Raw genomic sequence first — 19,945 nt, 5'->3', positions numbered from 1 at the left:
CTCGTGATTGGCTTAATCCTGGCTGTTGTTGTCGTGAGACCAGGCACCATTGTCCAATAGAAATGTCACCTTTACCGTGGCCTGATAGTACGTCAACGATCAGAAGCTTTCTTGAAATATGCATTGACTCCGCCCAATAATTTATTTTAAAAAAGAGCCTATCCAAAGAGATTCACCCTAACAAATATTTAATGATATTTGACTTTATATATGAGCCCGCCCCATCTGAACAACATTATTAATGTTCTGGCTATCCCCAGATGTTACGCCTACCACCAGGATATGAATTACACAATAATAATTTAAACATTCACTAATTACAAATGAATATTCTCATGTTAGTGTGAAAAAAATCCAGTTGTTAGTATGAAACTGACCTCAAGCATAATAAATACATTAGCTACATTTTGTAAACACAAGTAACATTTTATACAGATTTTTAGCAAAGTCAAGAAATACTGCTTTATTTCATTAAAAAAAGTTACTTGTTGCATGACTGTTGGTATGTAAGCGACTGGAGTGTGATATCAAGATAAATGAAATAGTAACCAGTGCCCACCGCACATTTACTCTGTACCGGTACCCTCTGTATATAGCCTCACTATTGTTATTTACTGCTGCTCTTTAATTATTTGTTACTTTTATTTATTTTCTTTTTTAGCTATTTTTCTTATAACTGCTTTATTGGTTAAGGGCTTGCATTTCACTGAAAGGTCTACCTGTTGTATTTGGCACATGTGACAAATAACATTTGATTTGATTCAATATTGTTACTAAACAGTCACTTCTGTGTATGTGCCTAAAGTCTAATTCCCTGATTTGTCAACTGAGCTGAGGGTGACATACTATTTCTTAAAATCCACATCCTTGCATTAATTAACATTTATTCTGTGCACTCAATATGAATGTTGATCTGTATAAAAGAGAAAATGACAAGGACATTTTTTATCAGATTTAATTTTATTATGCATTTCAATTCTTTCCCCTTAAAAAATCCACAACACTGCAACTGAACACAATGTGAAATGTGTGTTATACAGTACAGTACATCATTTCAGTTGTGAATAAGAGCTAAAAATAATGTTTTGTAATACTGGACCCGACTTTAGTCGTAGATTATATCTGTGGATTTATGAAAATCTGCATGTCTTTCATTAAAACAGTAAACTACTCATTTGACTGAATACAGTAGAAAACCATATCCTATAATGAATTAAAAATAACTATGGGATCACAAGTAATCACACAAATGGTGTAAGTGCATACCAAAAAGCTCAAATAACCACGATAAGTGCTTGAACAAAGCTAAAACGATAGTTCAGTAATATTGTGGGAAGACACTTCACTGCAGAAGAGCTATAGTTTATTAACAGGGAATAGAGGAAATCACACCATCCACTGCCAGTACAAATAACATGTGCTTTTATTGCAACATGTGCTTTTATTGATAATTGTGATAAGTTGCTTAATGATTGAACCTGAATCCACATTTTGAAAGGTCCTGAGAGTGTCTTTTTCTTCTGTGGTCTGGTAGTGTTGCAGGCCTAACTGTCCTTTATTTGTTCCAGTAGATCTCGTAGGACTTCTTCTCTGTGTAGTTGGCGTCTGCTGAGCTGTTGCTGTTCCTGACCCTCTCCTTCACTACCTTCACCACCAGCCCTCCTGCCAGGGCAATTCCCGCTGCAGCCTTGCCTATCTCTGCCACCGCTGTCATAATGCACGCTGTCGCTCCCATGGAGCCCCAGGCACCAGAAACAACCTGCCCTGCAGATCTACACACCCCACCGGCCTGAACCATTGGCCCACTCACAGCCACCCCATCTGCCACAGCGGCGGCAGCACACTGAACTGCTCCAGCTGCAACACTGCCCCCAGTGGCCACTGCTTGCTGCCCAGCTGCTACTGTAGTAGCATTAGCCACACCTACTGCCCCTGCTGCGGTGCCCACCCCTGTCAGGGCAGTTGTGCTGACAGCTACACCTTCCAGAGCAGCCCCCAGGGCCGCTCCTGCCCCCATGGCACCCCCCACCCCTGCTGCAACTCCCACTGCTGCAGTCCCAATCAGGCTCACCTGCCCTAGAGCATCCAAGGCAGCTGCCCCAGGACTGGCAGCTTCTGCCCCAGCTAGGGCGCCCACAGATCCCCCCAGCACTCCTCCGGTCGCTGCCCCGAGAGCCATGGCTGTTTTCCCTGCGGCTGCTGCCACTATGGCGCCCACAGCTTTTCCCATCCCTGTGCCGCCTGCCACCGACATCCCAGCCAGCTGCCCAGCAGCAAAGCCCACAGTGTTACCCATGGCTGCAGCTCCCGCCGCTGCAGCTAGAGGGGCAGCCACCCCGAACACTGCCCCCACGACCATGCCAGTGGCTCCAGCAGCCACCAGGATCTTCACTCTTTCTAGGACCTTCTCAGAAAGGGCGGCCTCCCTCCTGAACTGCCCCAGGGCAGAGAGGAAAGACTGCCTCCTGCTCAAGGTCCTGTCGCTGCCTCGCCGCCTGGTCCTGAACAACTGCCTCCACCTGTCCCCTCTGTCCCTCGGGAGGCTAACAGCACTTCCTTTCCTCTCTTCTGTCCACCTCTCCACCTTCCTTCCCTCCTCATTTACTCCTGCTCTCTCCAGGTCTCTCTTCCTTAATCCTGAAACTCCCACAGCTGCCCCCCTCCTCTCATCCCACCCACTCTCACTCCGTTCTAGATCACACTTCCGCCTTTTAGCTATCTTGTTCTCCCTGTCCGTCATATCACTGCCTTCTCCCTCCCCTCTCTCTCTCACCATCCTCTCCTGCTCCTCCCTGATGGCAGCCTCAGCCTCTCTGAACATGGTGTTGGTGTAGAAGCCTCCATTGTTCTCTTCCACAATCCTCTCCACCTTCTCCAGCAGCCCTACAACCTGGTGCAGGTCACTTGGGTCTCTGTTGTTGAGGACGTGGTACCTGCCCCCACACCTCTCTATCAAGGCCTTCAGCTCCACCGGGGCGCTGGCTCCGAGGTACCCCTCCATCCCCCTCCCTTCTAGATCATCACCACGAGTGAACAGGACTAGTGTGTGGTCATGGATCGCACCCTCCCCAAATATATGGACCATGTCCCTCACGGCTCGGTCCTCATCCTCAGTGTAGCGACCCAGTGGGATCACCAGGAGGAATGCATGGGGGCCTGGGGCAGACAGTGCCACACACTTGGCTATTTCAGAATGAGTCTGCTCAGCATCGAAGCGTGTGTCTCCAAAACCTGGCATGTCTACCACCACCACTTTCGTCCTCTTCCTCCTGACTCCTTGTCCTTCCTCCTCCTCCTCCTCAGTCAGGTCTGTGCTGCCTTGTTCACAGACTTGGGTGACTGAGCTGGCGCTGAGCTCTGACAGAAAGTGCCTGCGGCCCAGGATGGTGTTCCCAGAGGCACTCTTCCCTGATCCTGTCTTTCCGATCAGGACAAGACGGAGCTCTGTGGCTAAGGAGACATCCTCCTCGCTCTCTGAAAATTCATCTGGGTCTTTTCCCTCCCCTCTTTTCCTTCCTGGATGGACATGGAAATACAGTTTAATTTCTAATGACACTAAACAGCTATACAGTATTATTAGGTGCAGATTTAGCAAACAAATAGAAAATACATGTATCATATAAAAACAATATGTTGACATCAATGCCAATGCTACATACATATCCCTGGATTGCTAATGATATGCATTGGCCAATGAGAAGCTTTGAAGCCACCGGTCAGCCATATTGGCACTCCCCAGAAGAAGCAATCTTTCATAGGAATGAATGGACTTCTACAGTATTTCAATTAAATGTTTCTAGGACAAAATTACATGTATTTAAGTATTTTTTGTTGTTCTAGTGGGGAAAGTAAGATTAAAAAAATATATATAAAGTAAACATTAAAGGCATGTAGCAGCTATTTCTCTAAGTTACTATTATATGTGTTTCTGTCATTGAGAAATAGTCTCAATAACTTAGAGGCCCCCAAGAAAACCTTGCCAAATTACAAACTCTTAGATCAATTTTTATAATACTGTAATATTGTAGAAAGTTGGGTTAAAGAGGTTCTCTCAAAATCAGCTCTAACTTCAAAAACAATCCCACAACTCCCCGCGGTCAGCGCCACAGTGAGGAAATCAAGATGCATGCTCAGCCTTCATATACTTGTGGGTAAAAATAATTTTAAAAACGACTTGTGTGTTAGTGGTATGGAGCTAGCTAGCAATTGCATATTTTTTCATCAAGATGGCCAAGCTTTGTGTGGTAGCAGGGTGTAACACATACTATGCAACACTTACTATGCAAATGTGAGTATGCCTCTATTGCAACGCAAATTAAAACACTTTGTAAAAAGTGGGATACATTTGTGAGAATGAGAGGAGCAAATCTGACATCTACTCGTCAATCTGCGGGGCACATTCCATGGCTACCAACAATGAAAGGAGGGCTTCAGTCAAATTATTCATGCTAAAGTAACCAAATGAGCATGTCTGCCAGCTGTTGGTAGCTGGTAACTGCTGTCATACTATAGATAGGCTTGTTCTATAGGAAAATATTTGTTTGTTTCTGTATAGAGCCCTGTGGCTGGGACCGAAACTGTCTGTGTGTGGATGGCGGGCTAAACTGAAAAAGGAGCCAGCATCTCTTTGGAGGGGTGTATTGTGAATTTTACTAATTGGAATAGTTTTAGATCTTAGGATTTTGTATTTATTAGGATCCCCATTAGCCGCTGCAAAAGCAGCAACTACTCTTCCTGGGGTCCAATGGAAACATGACATAATATAGAACATTATTAGTCAAAGACTGAACTACATTCATTTAAAACGTCACACATAGCCGACATTCAGTGCATTCGGAAAGTATTCAGACCCCTTCACTTTTCCACATTTTATAACATTACATTATAGGCTTATTCTAAAATTGAGTGAAATAATTTAATCAATCTACACACAATACCCCATAATGACAAAGCGAAAACAGATTTTTAGACACTCAGACCCTTTGCTAGGAGACTCGAAATTAAACTCATGTGCATCCTGTTTCCATTGATCCTTGATATGTTTCTACAACTTGATTGGAGTCCACCTGTGGTAAATTAAATGGATTGAACATGATTTGGAAAGGCACACACCTGTCTATATAAGGTCCTACAGTTGACAGTGCATGTCAAAGCAAAAATCAAGCCATGAGGTCGAAGGAATTGTCCGTAGAGCTGCAAGACAGGACTGTGTCGAGGTCCAAATCTGGAAAAGGGTACCAAAAAATGTCTGCAGTATTGAAGGACCACAAGACCACAGTGGCCTCCATCATTTTTAAATGGAAGAAGTTTGGAACCACCAAGACTCTTCCTAGAGTTAGCCGGCCGGCCAAACTGAGCTATCGGGGGAGAACGGCCTTGGTCCCTGACCAGGTGACCATAGAACCCGAAGGTCACTCTGACAGAGCTCCAGAGTTCCTCTGTGGAGATGGGAGAAAGTTCTAGAAGGACAACCATCTCTGCAGCACTCCACCAATCAGGCCTTGATGGCAGAGTGGCCAAAATAAATCTCAGACCATGAGAAACAAGATTCTCTGGTCTTATGAAACCAAGATTTAACTATTTGGCCTGAATGCCAATGCCCCTGCATGCACACAGCCAAGACAATACAGGAGTGGCTTCTGGAAAAGTTTCAATGTCCTTGAGTGGCCCAGCCAGAGCCTTGACTTGAACCCGATCAAACATCTCTGGAGAGACCTGAAAATAGCTATGAATCAACGCTCCCCGGACAGAGCTTGAGAGTATCTGCAGAGAAGAAAATGGGAGAAACTCCCCAAATACAGGTGTGCCAAACTAGTAGCGTCATACCCAAGAAGACTCAAGGCTGTAATCGCTGCTAAAGGTGCTACAACAAAGTACTGAGTAAAGGGTCTGAATACATACATTTCATGTTTTTTTAAACATTTATTATAAATGAGCTTAAATGTTTAAAAACATTTTTTGCTTTGTCATTATGGGGTATTGTGTGTAGATTGTTTTTTCCCCTCATCAATTTAATATTTTTTTTAAAATAAGGCTGTAACGTAACAAAATGTGGAAAAGTCAAGGGGTCTGAATACTTTCCAAAGGTACTTTTAATCAAATGACTGTCTCTTCACAGTCCCCTGTGTGCAGTAAGGTGTTATTTTATCTGGTTTTATTTCTAGCCATGTAGTCATGGCTCTATTTAATACTGTGTGTTTCCCAGCCTCTGTTCTGGACCTAGGGAATGTGAAGAGACTTCTGGTTGCATGTTTTGTGTGGTACCGATGAGTGTCTGAACTTTGTGCCAACTGCTTGACCAGACAGTTCGGTACCTTCAACACCTCGCACAAAGACCAATAGTGATGCAGTCAATCTCTCCTCAACTTTGAGCCAGTAGAGACTGACATGCATGTTACTGACACTTGCCCTCTGTGTACATCTAAGTGCTGCTTTGTTCTGGACCAACTACAATTTACCTATGTCCCTCTTTGCTGTACATGACCACACAGCTTGGCAGTTGTTCAGGTGCGACAAAACTAGGGCCTGTAGGATTTGTCTGGTGGACTGAAAAGTCAAGAAGGCAGAGCAACGCCCTATCATGGACATACCTCTTCCCATTTTAGAAACCATATCAGGAGGCTGCTGAGGGGAGGACCGCTCATAATAATGCTTGGAACGGTGGCGAAAGGAATGGCATCAAATCATGTGTTTGATAGCATTCCACTGATTCCGCTCCAGCCATTACCACGACCCCATCCTCCTCAATTAAGGTGCCCCCAACTTTCTGTGGTCTATATGTTTTTGACCATGATATCTTTCCATCTAGGGTTACAACCAGCAGTTTAGTATCCTGAACTTGCTCAATTGACACATTATTCAATAATATCTAAATAGGTAAATAGGTTTAGTGTTGAGCGAGTGATTTGTCCCAAAAATGCTCTATTTATTTATTTTACTGTTACAGCCGAAGTGTATACTATGGAGTTGTCAGCATACAGACACACATGCTTTGTTCAAGGTCAGTGGAAGGTCATTAGTAAAAACAGAAAACAATGGCCCTAACCTGCAGCCATGCGGTATACCACACTTCAATGTTGTCACAGTTACTTCTTGTTAAAGAGGCATCAGCTAACATTAACTTGCTATAGCTAGCTATCCTCTTCCATTCCTGAATTAATGTGTGTCTGTTTCTTTTTAGCTGGCAAAATAAGATTTTGTGTACTGCCATATGTCGATAAGATAGCCAAGTTTGTCACTGGTACGGGCTAATAAAATATTCTAAAGCTAGCCAGCTAGACAGTGATATCTGCAAGCTAAAACCAGGGAGAGAGGGAGGAGAGAATTCACTTTCTGTTTAATCTGCTGCTGGCTTGATAATGTTCACTTTTCCACATGTAATTGCCAAAATTATTTTTTATTCAATAAAGATTATAATTAATGTCAATATGTTGTGAATATTGTAGAAAAATCCTCAACCGTTTTCCATGACTAAAACGTGAGGTACAACCTGGTGCGCACCAGCTTACCATGTACAGTAGGCTGCGAGGCAAAGTGGTGATAAGCCCAGTCATTCTGGACGGAGACTAACTACTGTTTAGTCTAAACTACACTCTACTGCCTCGAAATACAATGAAATTGCTAAAAGTTGTAAAATATTTAGTAGGAAACCATTTTGCCAGCATTATCATGTCGTCAAATTTACTTTAGACAGATGGTAATGTCATTAGGAAAGTTCGTCAAAAAAGCTCAAATCCGGTGCGTTCCACCAATTTTAGCTAGCAAAAGTTATACTGCATCTGAAGTCCATCTGGTGACATCAACATTACGAAAGGTTTTCCTACTAATTATTTGCCTCCTTTTGAATGTCATTGTATTTCCAAGCCACTGTAATGCACTTTTGATGAAATCTTCATCAGCGCTCATTGACGATGCATTGAGTTGAATGCTCAGTCGGGCGGGCATCAGTCCAAAACAAACTAATGAATCCCACAAACCCCCCCCCCCCCCCGCCTTTTTGCTATTATAAACTGGTTACCAACGTAATTAGAAGAGGAAAAATACATGTTTTGTCATACCGGTGATATACGGTCTGATATAACACAGCTTTCAGCCAATCAGCATTCAGGGCTCGAACCCCCCCAGGTTAAAATAGTCAGGATCGTTTGAGCCCTGAATGTTGATTGGCTGAAAGTCGTGGTATATCAGACCTTACACCACGGTTTGAAACAAAATTATTTGTTCACTGATCTAATTATGTTGTAACCAGTAAGGAACCTCTGGGATTTGTGGTACATGGCCAAAGGGCTGTATCCAGGCACTCCACGTTGCATGTCCTTAACAGCCCACAGCCGTGGTATTTTGGCCATACACCACATTTCCTCGGGCCTTATTGCTTAAATATACAGCACCAACTAAATAAATATATGACAGGGTCCATTCTCTGCTACCTGGACTTTAGGGAAAACGTTAATATATTTAATGATAATGTTTTATATTTAGCTTACATAATATAATTTCTAAATATGCATTAATGTGTCTAATAGAATAAACGTGGAAAAAAACTAATGTAGACAATACGCGTATTTCTGTAGCTGGTGAAGTGCCAAGATGGCTTCAAAACAGCGCTCGTCAGTAATCTATTGTATATATAAATAATTGGTTGACAGACAAGCAGCTGATTCTGACATTACTTAGGCTAGGTTCATATGTGCAGTTTTCAGCTAAACAGTCTGCAAGCTACACTCGTAATGAGACTAAGCCGACTATTTATACAGTTTTAAGCAATTAGCCTAATCTATCCACTGTGCATTACATAATTTGGTGTAGGCCTGATCTCACACCATCTTTGACAGGCTGGTGAAGAACAGTCAGGAATGTTCAACTAATTTACGCCGCAGATTGTTCAGCTTTGTTTTCCCTTGTGAAAAACAGCACTGTTTATTAACGTTGACTAGAGACAGCACAATCATTAACTAAACATTGCCAAAATATTCATCTTTAAATGGCACGTTGGTTAACTATTTCCTATTATTTGAATGAAGTATAAATAAGACTATAGCTAGCTATCTCTGTTGTTGACAGTTTGCTGCTAGCTAATGTTAGCTAGCTAGATTTGCATGAGTTTTAACTTAGCTAAATGCTATGTTCCAAACTGTCAAATATGGGAAAAAAAATGTTTAAAAACCTTGACCTACCCAATTCCACGAAATTAGACATGACCTCTGTCTGATTAAGCTTCAAGTCTCCATTCGGGGTTGTTGCGTTGGTGAAGTGTTTATGGCGGAGATGAATCTGTTCGGCAACAGTCCAATGAGTTTAACCAAAAACAGTGGGGGGGAAAATGACTTCATGACTGTCGATTGCACACATTTGGCGCCATCTGGTGGCAGATGTTCCGCATTCTGATTTCATTACACTGACTTTCATTAAAATCTTCAGCGATTGATTTATTTGTAATTATTTCAAATTATCAAGTATGATTCATAGTAATTTATGTTTTATTAAACTTAACAAATGTATGATAAATCTACTCACGATAGTAAATTCTCAGTAATGAGACGCTTAATCTGAACCAGAGGAGGCTGGTGGGATGAGCTATAGGAGGACATACTCATTGTAATGGCTGGAATGGAATAAAACAAACCTGTGAACTCAGTTCCATTAACTCCATTCCATCCATTAAAATGAACCCATCCTCCTTTAGCTCCTCCCACCAGCCTGCACTGCTCTGAACATACATAAATAACAGTCCATTTACAAAAACTCTAGCAAATCATAATCAATCAGTCATCACCTCTGTATATTGAATATAACTTACTTGCATTAAAATGAGCCAATTTCCCTCAAAATGTCACGGGGCAACAAAACACTAGGGGAATATCTCAATTGCAAACTCCTCGCATCTGCTCTCCTCCTCAAAACCCATAGGAGGTAGTCAGAGAGGAGGGATTTCTGGTTGATTGGATTTTGAGGAGACAGGACAAATATGGAATTAAGATCTTCCCTAGATATGCCAAAATATAGATGTTTTTTAAAGGCATTGTTCTAGGTGACTGCTGTTCTAACATTTCATTATGGCCATCAGATGGACAGAAACAAATTACATGATATAGAAGTTTAAGCTGATGAGTGGTTGCCAAAAGACACAGCTAAGACATTATCCCTCCCTAATTGTAGACAAAATAATATGATTTAAATGAAACTATTTGACATAAGTGACCAAACCCCATTTAACACTCATGCGGACAGTCACACACAGAGCTAAGAAAGCATTCGGCTCTAGGAAAGCAAGTGGCAGACATCATGAAAAATGGTTCTGCGCTCAAGATCAACACTTGTACCGCAAATTAAGAGGATACACCTACAGTAGGACCATTCAACAACAAACTCATAAAATCTCATTATATAAATCTGCTAACTCTGGAGAAGGCGACAGGAAAACTTACACACAAAACAGAATTCAACATATTCAAGCTTTATATTTTGAAGCTTGTTGAATGGGAATGTAAACTCAAACGTACAAATGCCATCATCAAAACAATTGTATGGTAGTAAATTGTATTCAATCTATTCACAAAAAAGATAACATATTGGGTATTTGCTGTTTCTTCCAAAGTACAGTTATGTAATCTAGTTATGAAAATGAGCTTTCCTTATTAAATCTTCAACATAGTGCTAGCTGTATGTTCTTTGTTTCATAATAACTGCAGGTTGGGCACAGTTCTGTATACAGTAAGTCTGATTCCACAGATAGAGCTCAACCTCCTTTCCTTCTCTCCAGTTTGTTCCTGTGCCACATAAACACTTCTAGTTCCCTCTCAAATTTTCTGCTGCCACTGTATCCCTTTGACAGAACTCACCAGTTCCAACACCCAACCTCTTCATCACTGAATCTAGGACTCAGGACATCCCCCTACATTTTCCTTCTCCTCATCATTTCTCTCCAAGAGTTGAGGTAAAGTACTATAGCTCAGTACGGGAACGGGAGATGCGGGGCCCCTTCCTAATCTCTTTCCTCTTGTCCTCTTTCCTCCTCCTCTTCTCCTCCTCCCTCAGGATCTTCTGAAAAGCCTCTGCAGTGTGAAGCACCTGTGCCAGAGAAAAGCAGAGCGCGTGAACATGTGTTTGAGAGAGGCATTTTTTAACAATAGGTGTATGGAGTGTGGAGAAGCAAACAGCAGAGGATGGTGAAAGCAAAAAGGTGCAGTCAGTGTGAGTTTTACTGATGTTACGCTCGTCTCAAACATAGTCAAACGTGTTTGTTAAACAAGCCTTAAAAGAACACGCTTTTCAAGTCTGTCTGGTAGGCTTCACTGTGATACCATGTGGTTACAGAGACTGAGAGCCACTGTGTTACTCACGTCGTCTCTCTCAGTGCGGTATGGGTTGGTGAAGTCTGGGGATTTCTCTATTATTCCCAACTCCTGCGACATCTGAGAGAGAAGAAGTGAGAGTTATCCACCATTGAATCCATAGGGGGAAAAAAAGGCACATATAAAATAGTTATTTAATGGTATGCTTACAATATGCTTATAAAATGTAGTAATAAGGTTATAACACCTGTTTATGCTTTATTGAAAGCCAACATTTCCTCTATGTCCCAGAGTATACCCCAGTTCTATCCCCGTCTCACCAGTGAGAGAACATGCTGGTGTGCCCCCCCGGTGAACACCCCAGTGAGGTTGCAGAAGCGGAGGCCCCATCGCAGAAGGCCGCCCCAGTCTGGGTTACGGTCGTAGTAGTGGTGGACAATACGTGGGAAACGCAACGCCACGTCCCCAAAGAACGCCGTGTTCTCCACCACATGGGAGTAGGCTATGGAGCGAGATAGAGAAAGAGAGTAGTCTACATTTCATACTTAGGAAATAAACTTTAAAGTAAATCACTGCAGACTGACATACTTAAAGAGCGTGAGAAAACGTAACAGGCGGAGAGAGGGAAAAGGGGAGGGAGAGAGGAGGCAGAAGAGAAAAAAGCAAGATGGTGGCAGACAAATCAGATTAGCATCGAGGGAGAAAGAGGGAGGAGAGAGAGCAAAGTGTAGTAACGGTATAAATGGTCCATGATCTGACCTTCTTTGATTTTGTCATCCATGGGGAAGGGATCATCAGCCTGCATGTTGGCTGCAGTAAGGACAGCCTTCGAGTCCTCCAACACCTTCACAGAACACACACACAATGTAGATTGCCAATTGTGAGTTCACTACCATAGTTGTCCTTGGGCAGAGAGCAGATACATCATAGCAGATATGTCCTCTGAGAATCGAACAGTATATACAGTGATGCCTCAAGCACAATAGGAAGACTTGGAAGCTAAATCCAGGTTACTCTAGTCTTATTAGTGACCGGCTACTTAGATACTACTTAGCAAGTGGCCTTATTTGCCTACTCATGAGATCATACTAATCTAAACATGCTAAGAAACTAACACCGCAATTACTTCCCGCTAAGGCCACAACATCCTGTTTCTAGCTAATAATCAGCATGAAGGGAAGTTAAACAGGAGTGGAGCCATTGTACCTTAAACAAGCCCTTCAGCATGATGTCTATGATCTTATACTGCTGGTTGATGTCATTGAGCTCCACCAGGTTCTTCAGAGCATTTAGCTGGTCTTTCCTCTTAGTCTCAAACAGACGCTTGTCTGAGAGGGGGGAGGGGGTGTTCAGGAAGAAATGCTGACAGACATTTCAAAACATAAACACTAACCAAGGGTCATCCAAGAGGACACCTTAATATTCTGAAGAAGGAAACAGACACACAGTAGGATACAGATCTCCAGGTTGGAGTCATGTCTGTGTGTGTCGGAGTCTGCAGAGGAGAGGGCTGCAGCAGCAACCACCAGGACGACGGTACACACACTCAGCATGGTCAAGAGGTGGCGATGGTGAGGCACTCTAACACACAGAACAGAAGACAAGAGAAAATGCAGTTAAACTGTATTCTGAAATATTTATTACAATGTTTTTACTGAACTTGTAAAACCAACATTTACAGTAGATCTGTCTGGTTGACATGAGAGCATATTCTTGTATTTTGATATGTGTTTTGAGGGTTACCTAAAATATATTTAAAAATTAAACATAAAGTATTTTTATGATCATATTTTTACTTTAAAATCCAGTTTGGTCCTGTACTATAAATTACACAGGTTCTAATGAGGTTATAACTTCTAAAAGCCACTTGACATGTCACTTATCTAAACCCCAAAATAACTCAGACGTCTTGCCAGCCCCCATCTTGCATCCTCTTTCTTCCTCTCATACGCTCTCCATCCTCTGAGCTGTGGGCTGTCTCAACATTCCCGCAGGTCCAGCCTCCTCTCCCTCTGAGCATGTTAATTCATTTGAACAGGATAAAAATGAGTCTTGGACTGATGCATATTTGATGGTTTTTAAAACATCAGCAGAAAACAAAAAAGTGTCGAGGGAGAAGACAGCATCGATAGAACACCAAATGTATAATTCAGCAATGTCTCCATCGATAATATTATCAGAGAGAGCGAGAAGGGTAAGTGGCAGGGGGGGGGGGGGGGGGGGGGGGATTGTGAGAGGCAGAGGAAAGATGAGGAAGAAGTACTATGGGATGAGAGAGACCCTGGGGAGCCAACTGCTTTTCTGCTGAATATTTCATTTATCTTTTTCAAATTGCAACAAGGTTAGGCCTAAAGACAGAGATCTGATAGTGAGGGAAAGAGTCAGGGTTGTGAGTGAAAGAGAAATGAGGACTGACACTTGATACTACATTTTGAGAAACAGCTGAAAAGATGTTCTCTATTCTGAAAAGATGTTCTCTATTCTGAACTCTTCAGTTGCATTCCCCTACTCTGACACTTAACCTCCTATGGTTAGACTTAAAATACTGCCTGAAGATTCAGAGATTGGGTTATGCAAGCTGTGTGATTTGACATAGGATATGACAGGGCATTTGCCTGAATCACCAACGACATACTCTGAGAAACTTTGCAACATCTACTCTGTCAGCAAAAATGGGTGCTGATGATACAGTTGGAGCAGCAGAATACAGACCGTGTTTGACTAGGAACAATTTGTGCATTCTGAAAACACCTTCGGGCTGCCTTCCAGATTTTTGTACTAAACATGCAAGTCAACAAGTCAAATATTTCTAAGACGGACAACCAGGGAAGAGGCTTAGTAGTAGGAAGCCCCATATCCATGTTTCATTACAAGCCAAGAAGGACAGAGATTTTTATTAGTGTCAACAACATGGACAAATGGGTATCCAGCATTGATGTTTCCATCGGAGTAGACAAAGTGCTGGGATATTAAGGTGGAGCAGAGGGGGCAAGCGACTAGGACAGATCAATCATATCCCACAGGCATCATGCAAAGCACAGAATTTGAGAAACTACATTCCAAAATGCACCCATTTACTGTAATCCCCCCATCAGCTGTGTCCAGAGGCCCATAGGGGGAGACAAGGGCACGTGCCCCCTCAGATTTGTCCTGTTTTAAACATTTTCAGATGTTAAATTAATGACTAAACTTCATTTTTAAGCCTACGTTTTATAATAATTTGTCAGTGGTACTTTACAGAGGGGGCACACTGACTGGACAAGGCAAAGAGTAACCCCCCTATTCTACCTAGTAAGTGGTTCCTTACAAGGTGCACCAAGGAGCAAAGATATCCTAGGCAGGACTTCAGATTTTTATTTTAAGTCAGTTAAGAACAAATTGTTATTTACAATGATGGCCTACCCCGGCCAAACCCTCCCCTAACCCGGACGACGCTGGGCCAATTGTGCGCCGCCCTTTGGGACTCCCGAACACGCCCGGTTGTGATACAGCCCGGGATCGAACCCGGGTCTGTAGTGACGCCTCTAGCACTACCTTAGACCGCTGCGCCACTCAAGATCCTTAGTGCATGCAGACAGTATCGTCAGTGCAGGAGAGAGAGAGAGACAGTGTTTGATTTGATTTTAGATGCCAGTGATGGGCAGGACTTGCAGGAGGTATGTTGGTAAATGCATTTGATGAAGCTTTAGCCTATTGACTCCTTCTTGATTAATAAATCAAACTAAAAATAGTTGTTTCTCTATAATAATAGCCATATAGCAATTTTATGAAGTTGGCTTTAGCTAGCCCAGATAGTTATGGAGTTGGACGACTGGAAAACTAGCTTCCAAGCCATTGCAGGCGATCAAGTAAGAGTAGCTTGTCTAACTATCTTATCAGACATGCCTGCTGGCAAGGTTGGTAGACTTTAGAAAAGCAAGCAATTACTAAATGAGACTCACGTTCCTTTAAATATTTTAGCAACCGGCCGTATTATTCCTTTTACGTAGTTTGTGATCTGTATCCAACTGGGCTCTATGCAGATGGCTATAGACGGGTTAGCTGACGTCACGAAAACGATGTGCACGCTTCAACGGGGCAGAAGTCCGTGAGTTGTGATTCTGGATGGCCAGATAGCTACAAACAATGACAAGAAACTCCCATGTGGGGAATGGTAAGTGACCCGTTTCAGCTAGATTCATGTTAATCTTGATATCATGTCTTGCTTTGAGGTGATTTTAAATGACTTCATGTCAAATGTTTAAATGGCTCAAATTCACTAGATAGCTAACCAACAACTATAAGAATGTATTTGAGAAACAACAAGCACTCATCGTGCAAATGTATTTACACTGGACAAAAATATAAAAGCAACATGTTAAGATTTGGTCCTGTTTCTCATGAGCTGAAATAAAAGATCCCGGAAATGTTCCATACACACAACAAGGTTATTTTTCTCAAATGTTGTGCACAAATTTGTTTACATCCATGTTAGTGAGCATTTCTCCTTTGCCAAGATAATACATTCACCTGACAGGTGTAGCATATCAAGAAGCTGATTAAGGGCCATCGCAGTGCTAGCTGTGCCACTAGAGATTCTGGGTTCGAGTCCAGGCTCTGTCGCAGCAGGCTGCGACCGGGAGACCCATGGGGCGGCGCACAATTGGCCCAGCGCTGTCCAGGTTAAGGGAGGGTTTGGTTGGCAGGGACGTCCTAGTCCCATCGCGCACTAGTGACTCCTGTGGTGGGCCGGGCACAGTGCGCGCTGACACGGTTGCAAGGTGTTCGGTGTTTCCTCCGACACATTGGTAACGGCTGGCTTCCGGGTTAAGTGGATATTGTGTCAAGAAGCAGTGCGGCTTGGTTGGGTTGTGTTTCGGAGGACGCACGGCTCTCGACCTTCGCCTCTCCAGAGTCCGTACGGGAGTTGCATCGATGAGACAAGACTAACTACCAATTGGATACCACGAAATTGGGGAGGAAAAGGGGTTAAAAAATAAAATAAAAAAAGAAACTGATTAAACAGCATGATCATTACACAGGTGCTCTCTTACTAAGGCCACTAAAAAGTGTTGTTTTGTCACAAGGCCACAGATGTCTCAAGTTTAGGGAGCATGAAATGTACATGCTGACTGCAGGAATGTCCACCAGAGCTGTTGCCAGAGAACTGAATGTTAATTTCTCTACCATAAGCCACCTCCAACGTAATTTTAGAGAATGTGTCCAACCGGCCTCACAACCACACACCAAGTGTAACCATGCCAGCCCAAGACCTTCACATCCGGCTTCTTCACCAGCAGGATTGTCTGAGACAACTGATGAAACCGTGGGCTTGCACAAACAAAGAATTTCTACACAAACTGTCAGAAACAGTCTCAGGGAAGCTCATCTTCATCCTCACCAGTCTTGACCCGATTGCAGTTCGGCGTCGTAAATGCTCACCTTTGACGGTCACTGGCACGGTGGGGAAGTGTGTTCTTCACAGATGAATCCTGGTTTCAACTCTACCAGGCAAATGGCATCATGTGGGCAAGTGGTTTGATGATGTCAACTTTGTGAACAGAGTGCCCTAAGGTGGGGGTGGGGTTTTGGTATGGGCAGGCATAAGCTATGGCAAACGAAAACAAATGCAATTTATCAATGGCAATTTGAGAGCACAGAGATAACGTGATGAGATCCTGAGGCCCATTGTAGTACCATTCATCCACTGCCATCACCTCATGTTTCAGCATGATAATGCAAGCCCCCCTGTTTCCCAAGGATCTGTACACAATTCCTGGAAGCTGAAAATGTCCCAGTTCTTCCATGGCCTGCAAACTCACAAGACATGTCACCCATTGAGCATATTTGCGACGCTCTAGATTGACGTGTACGATAGTGTGTTCCAGTTCCCAACAATATCCAGCAACTTCACACAGCCATTGAAGAGGAGTGGGACAACATTCCACAGGCCACAATCAACAGCCTGATCAACTCTATGTGAAGGAGATGTGTTACGCTGCATGAGGCAAATGGTGGTCACACCAGATACTGACTGGTTTTCTGATCCACCCCCTACTTTTTATTTGTATAAGGCATCTGTGACCAACAGACATATATCTGTATTCCCAGTCATGTGAAATTCATAGATTAGGTCCCAATACATTATTACAATTGACTGATTTCTTTATACAAAATGTAACTCAGGAAAATATTTGAAATTGTTAGATGTTGCATTTATATATTTTTGTTCAGTGTATGTTTTCAATAAACACTTGGAGACAAAATGTAGCTAACATGTTGTCAACCATCTAAGCCAACCCAGTCTGTTTTGCCCCATAACTGACACGTGCGCAACTTTGTTGCTAAACAACCAACCCCTCAATACACTCACACATAAATCATCCTCAATTCAGGCTGTAAGGGCTTCAATTTCCTCAACAAGTTAACTCAGAGCCTATGGGAAAAAATATGGGTACCGTCTTAATAAAATACAATTCTCCACCACCATGCTAGAGTCGCTAATGCTACCTCTGATGTTCAGCCAATCAGGTTGCAGGAGTCTGTTTACCCCTGGCTGAACGCCGTGTGCAACATCAGGAAGTAGCACTAGCTACTCAAGCATGGTCGTCGAAAATTGTGTTTTATTAAGACAGTGTGCATATTTTTAAAGCTAGTCAAGGAGGAAATTGGCACCCTCGCCCCTGAATGAAGGATATTTTATGTAGAGCCAGTCGCGGGGGCCATGAGTGTATAACTGGCTGCATAGAGTCCAGTTGGATGCAGATGACAAAAGATGGAAAGCAATAGTAGTGCAATATGCAGCCAGTTGGGCTAGCAAAGATGCCGATAAGCATATTTAAGGTTATATACCAGTGTGGCATTTTAATGAAAATGACAATTGAACAGAAAGAGGTATGCTTACATAACCTATGCAGAAAAAGACATATTTTACATGGAATTAGGTATAATCCTATGGCTATAGATTGTAAGAAAAAGCCATTTCTGGTGTTGGACAATTTAGGATTTTTCAAACTGGAGGGGGCTCCGACCATGCTAAAGAATCCATCCACACATAATTCGTGCCCCCATAAAATAATGGGTGCATGATGCCCCTGGTTGTCAATCATTACATAATGGGCCATCAAACTCTGTTTGCAGAGTTGTAAGAGGCTGTTGTAAGATATTTTCTTAATACATGAAATGTAAGCTAGTACATTCAGTATGTTGTACCATATAATCAGTCCGAGGTTTGAGGTTCAGGGTGAGATACATTACAATATCGGAGCTCTCTGCGTGAATCAGACAGCTGTTATTTGGTAACGTTATGCTTTCAGAGAGGCACTGGGTATTGAATAAATATTTTGTTGGCAATAATTAATATTTTGAGGGAAATGTCATACAAAATGTAAACTTGTTGAGATAAAACGTTGACATACTGCCAATCAAAATGAACCCTTTCTGACCCCGCTTGGAAACTGTTTTGCATACAGTGGATTGAAAAATCATTTAATTTCAAGTTTCCCATCATCAGTATGTCGGACACCATTTTCAAGGAAGAGGCTCGAGCCACAATGATCTCTGTTGCATTCTTTTAGAAAACGTTAGCGAACTGCACACCACAAAAACGCGATCTTTGAAAACAATCGAGGCACATGAAATAGCAGCATTTCATTACCTGACGGGACTATTTGTGAATAAACCGGTCATCGAGAATTTGAATGGCAATGTAAACCCATCTGTATCCCAATGCATGCATTTTGCTCGCATTGGGCTGGTCAGCTGTGGACACTAGACTTCGACATCATCACTAACTCGCCGTTCACTCACCTCGTAGTAAGAAACAGCACGATATAAAACGATAGCGAAACCAACGATTCTTTCTCGCTAGCATCAGTTTCCTCGTAAAGATGGAGACATCAGTTGCGGAGTATTTGCTACAATACTCAGGTAACAATATCACGTTTGAAATGTTAATTTACATACAGAAGTCGCTTGCTCCACTCCGCCACTGCCACGATCGCACCGGCTGGCTCTACTTGGACGAATGACAGCCAGCGATTACATGGAAGGAGGTCGTTTCCAGACGGAAATTTTAGAGCGGCACACAGGCCGTTGTACGCGGTAAATCCCTCCCCCTCATCACGAAAGCAAGTAAACCCATAGACAGAGGACTCTAATGCCAAAATCCCGTTTCAGCATGGGCAGCACCATTGGGGACTTTCACCATTTGAAGTAGTCAACTGGGTGGGACTTCCTATGGGTTATGAAGGATCACATACAGTACCTCCATCCTGGTCACCAGGAGGGATCAGCCAATTAACTATACTCGTGAGCAAACGTTCAAAAACTGCAGTTGGCAGTAAATCGGCTAGAAGGGATACAGCAAGGGTAGGCAACCCTGGTCCTGTAGTGCCGCAGCCACTTCATATTTTTGCTTTAACCAGGAAGACCAGTTGTGTTGCATTTAGGAAATCACTTTACTGATCAATTCGCTCAGTTGGTGAGGTGTAGTGCCTAGTTGGGAACAAAATCCTGCAGTACTCAAGCAACAGGGTTGCCTACCGCTGGGATACAGCTTATGTCAGAATTGACCAGAATGTACTTTTAGAAGCAGGTCAGGAGAACTTAAGCTGCAGGTTAGGATAATTAATGTAATACGTTAGGAGAATTAGGTTCATCTTAGGAAAAGT

At 42.8% G+C, this 19,945-nt stretch overlaps 2 protein-coding genes across 3 annotated transcripts; both read right to left on the bottom strand.

Annotated features, from left to right (window-relative positions):
* Nucleotides 1-941: 941 nt before the first annotated feature.
* LOC139364847 (uncharacterized) lies at nt 942-9,265 on the bottom strand. Its single transcript, XM_071101987.1, has 2 exons — nt 9,177-9,265; nt 942-3,516 (listed from the first exon to the last, which is right to left on the bottom strand). The coding sequence occupies exons 1-2, from the start codon at nt 9,196-9,198 to the stop codon at nt 1,556-1,558; spliced, it is 1,983 nt and encodes a 660-aa protein (XP_070958088.1). The 5' UTR covers nt 9,199-9,265; the 3' UTR covers nt 942-1,555.
* A 196-nt stretch (nt 9,266-9,461) lies between these two features.
* LOC139364846 (coiled-coil domain-containing protein 134-like) lies at nt 9,462-19,339 on the bottom strand. Of its 2 annotated transcripts, none has more exons than XM_071101985.1 (7): nt 19,083-19,339; nt 12,751-12,875; nt 12,501-12,622; nt 12,054-12,138; nt 11,615-11,796; nt 11,343-11,414; nt 9,462-11,070 (listed from the first exon to the last, which is right to left on the bottom strand). In XM_071101985.1, exons 2-7 carry the CDS (start codon nt 12,845-12,847, stop codon nt 10,945-10,947), a joined length of 684 nt encoding a protein of 227 aa, XP_070958086.1. In that variant the 5' UTR covers nt 12,848-12,875; nt 19,083-19,339; the 3' UTR covers nt 9,462-10,944. The 2 variants fall into 2 exon arrangements, with proteins under 2 accessions (XP_070958086.1, XP_070958087.1); XM_071101986.1 differs by having other exon boundaries at nt 19,239-19,334.
* Between the last annotated feature and the right edge of the window lie 606 nt (nt 19,340-19,945).

The sequence above is a fragment of the Oncorhynchus clarkii genome, chromosome 13 (genome assembly GCF_045791955.1).
Source record: "Oncorhynchus clarkii lewisi isolate Uvic-CL-2024 chromosome 13, UVic_Ocla_1.0, whole genome shotgun sequence".
Taxonomy (NCBI): domain Eukaryota; kingdom Metazoa; phylum Chordata; class Actinopteri; order Salmoniformes; family Salmonidae; genus Oncorhynchus; species Oncorhynchus clarkii.
This window is presented reverse-complemented; position numbering and strand designations above follow the sequence as displayed.

Excerpts from the sequence above, each read along its gene's own strand:
- LOC139364847 (XM_071101987.1), bottom strand. The coding sequence starts at position 9,198 with ATGTCTAATTTCGTGGAATTGG. Across the intron at positions 3,517-9,176 it reads GTCTAATTTCGTGGAATTGG|GAAGGAAAAGAGGGGAGGGA; the intron begins GTAGGTCAAGGT and ends ATGTCCATCCAG.
- LOC139364846 (XM_071101985.1), bottom strand. The coding sequence starts at position 12,847 with ATGCTGAGTGTGTGTACCGTCGTCCTGGTGGTTGCTGCTGCAGCCCTC. Across the intron at positions 12,623-12,750 it reads TGACTCCAACCTGGAGATCT|ACAAGCGTCTGTTTGAGACT; the intron begins GTATCCTACTGT and ends CCCCCCTCTCAG. Across the intron at positions 12,139-12,500 it reads TGCTGAAGGGCTTGTTTAAG|GTGTTGGAGGACTCGAAGGC; the intron begins GTACAATGGCTC and ends TGTTCTGTGAAG.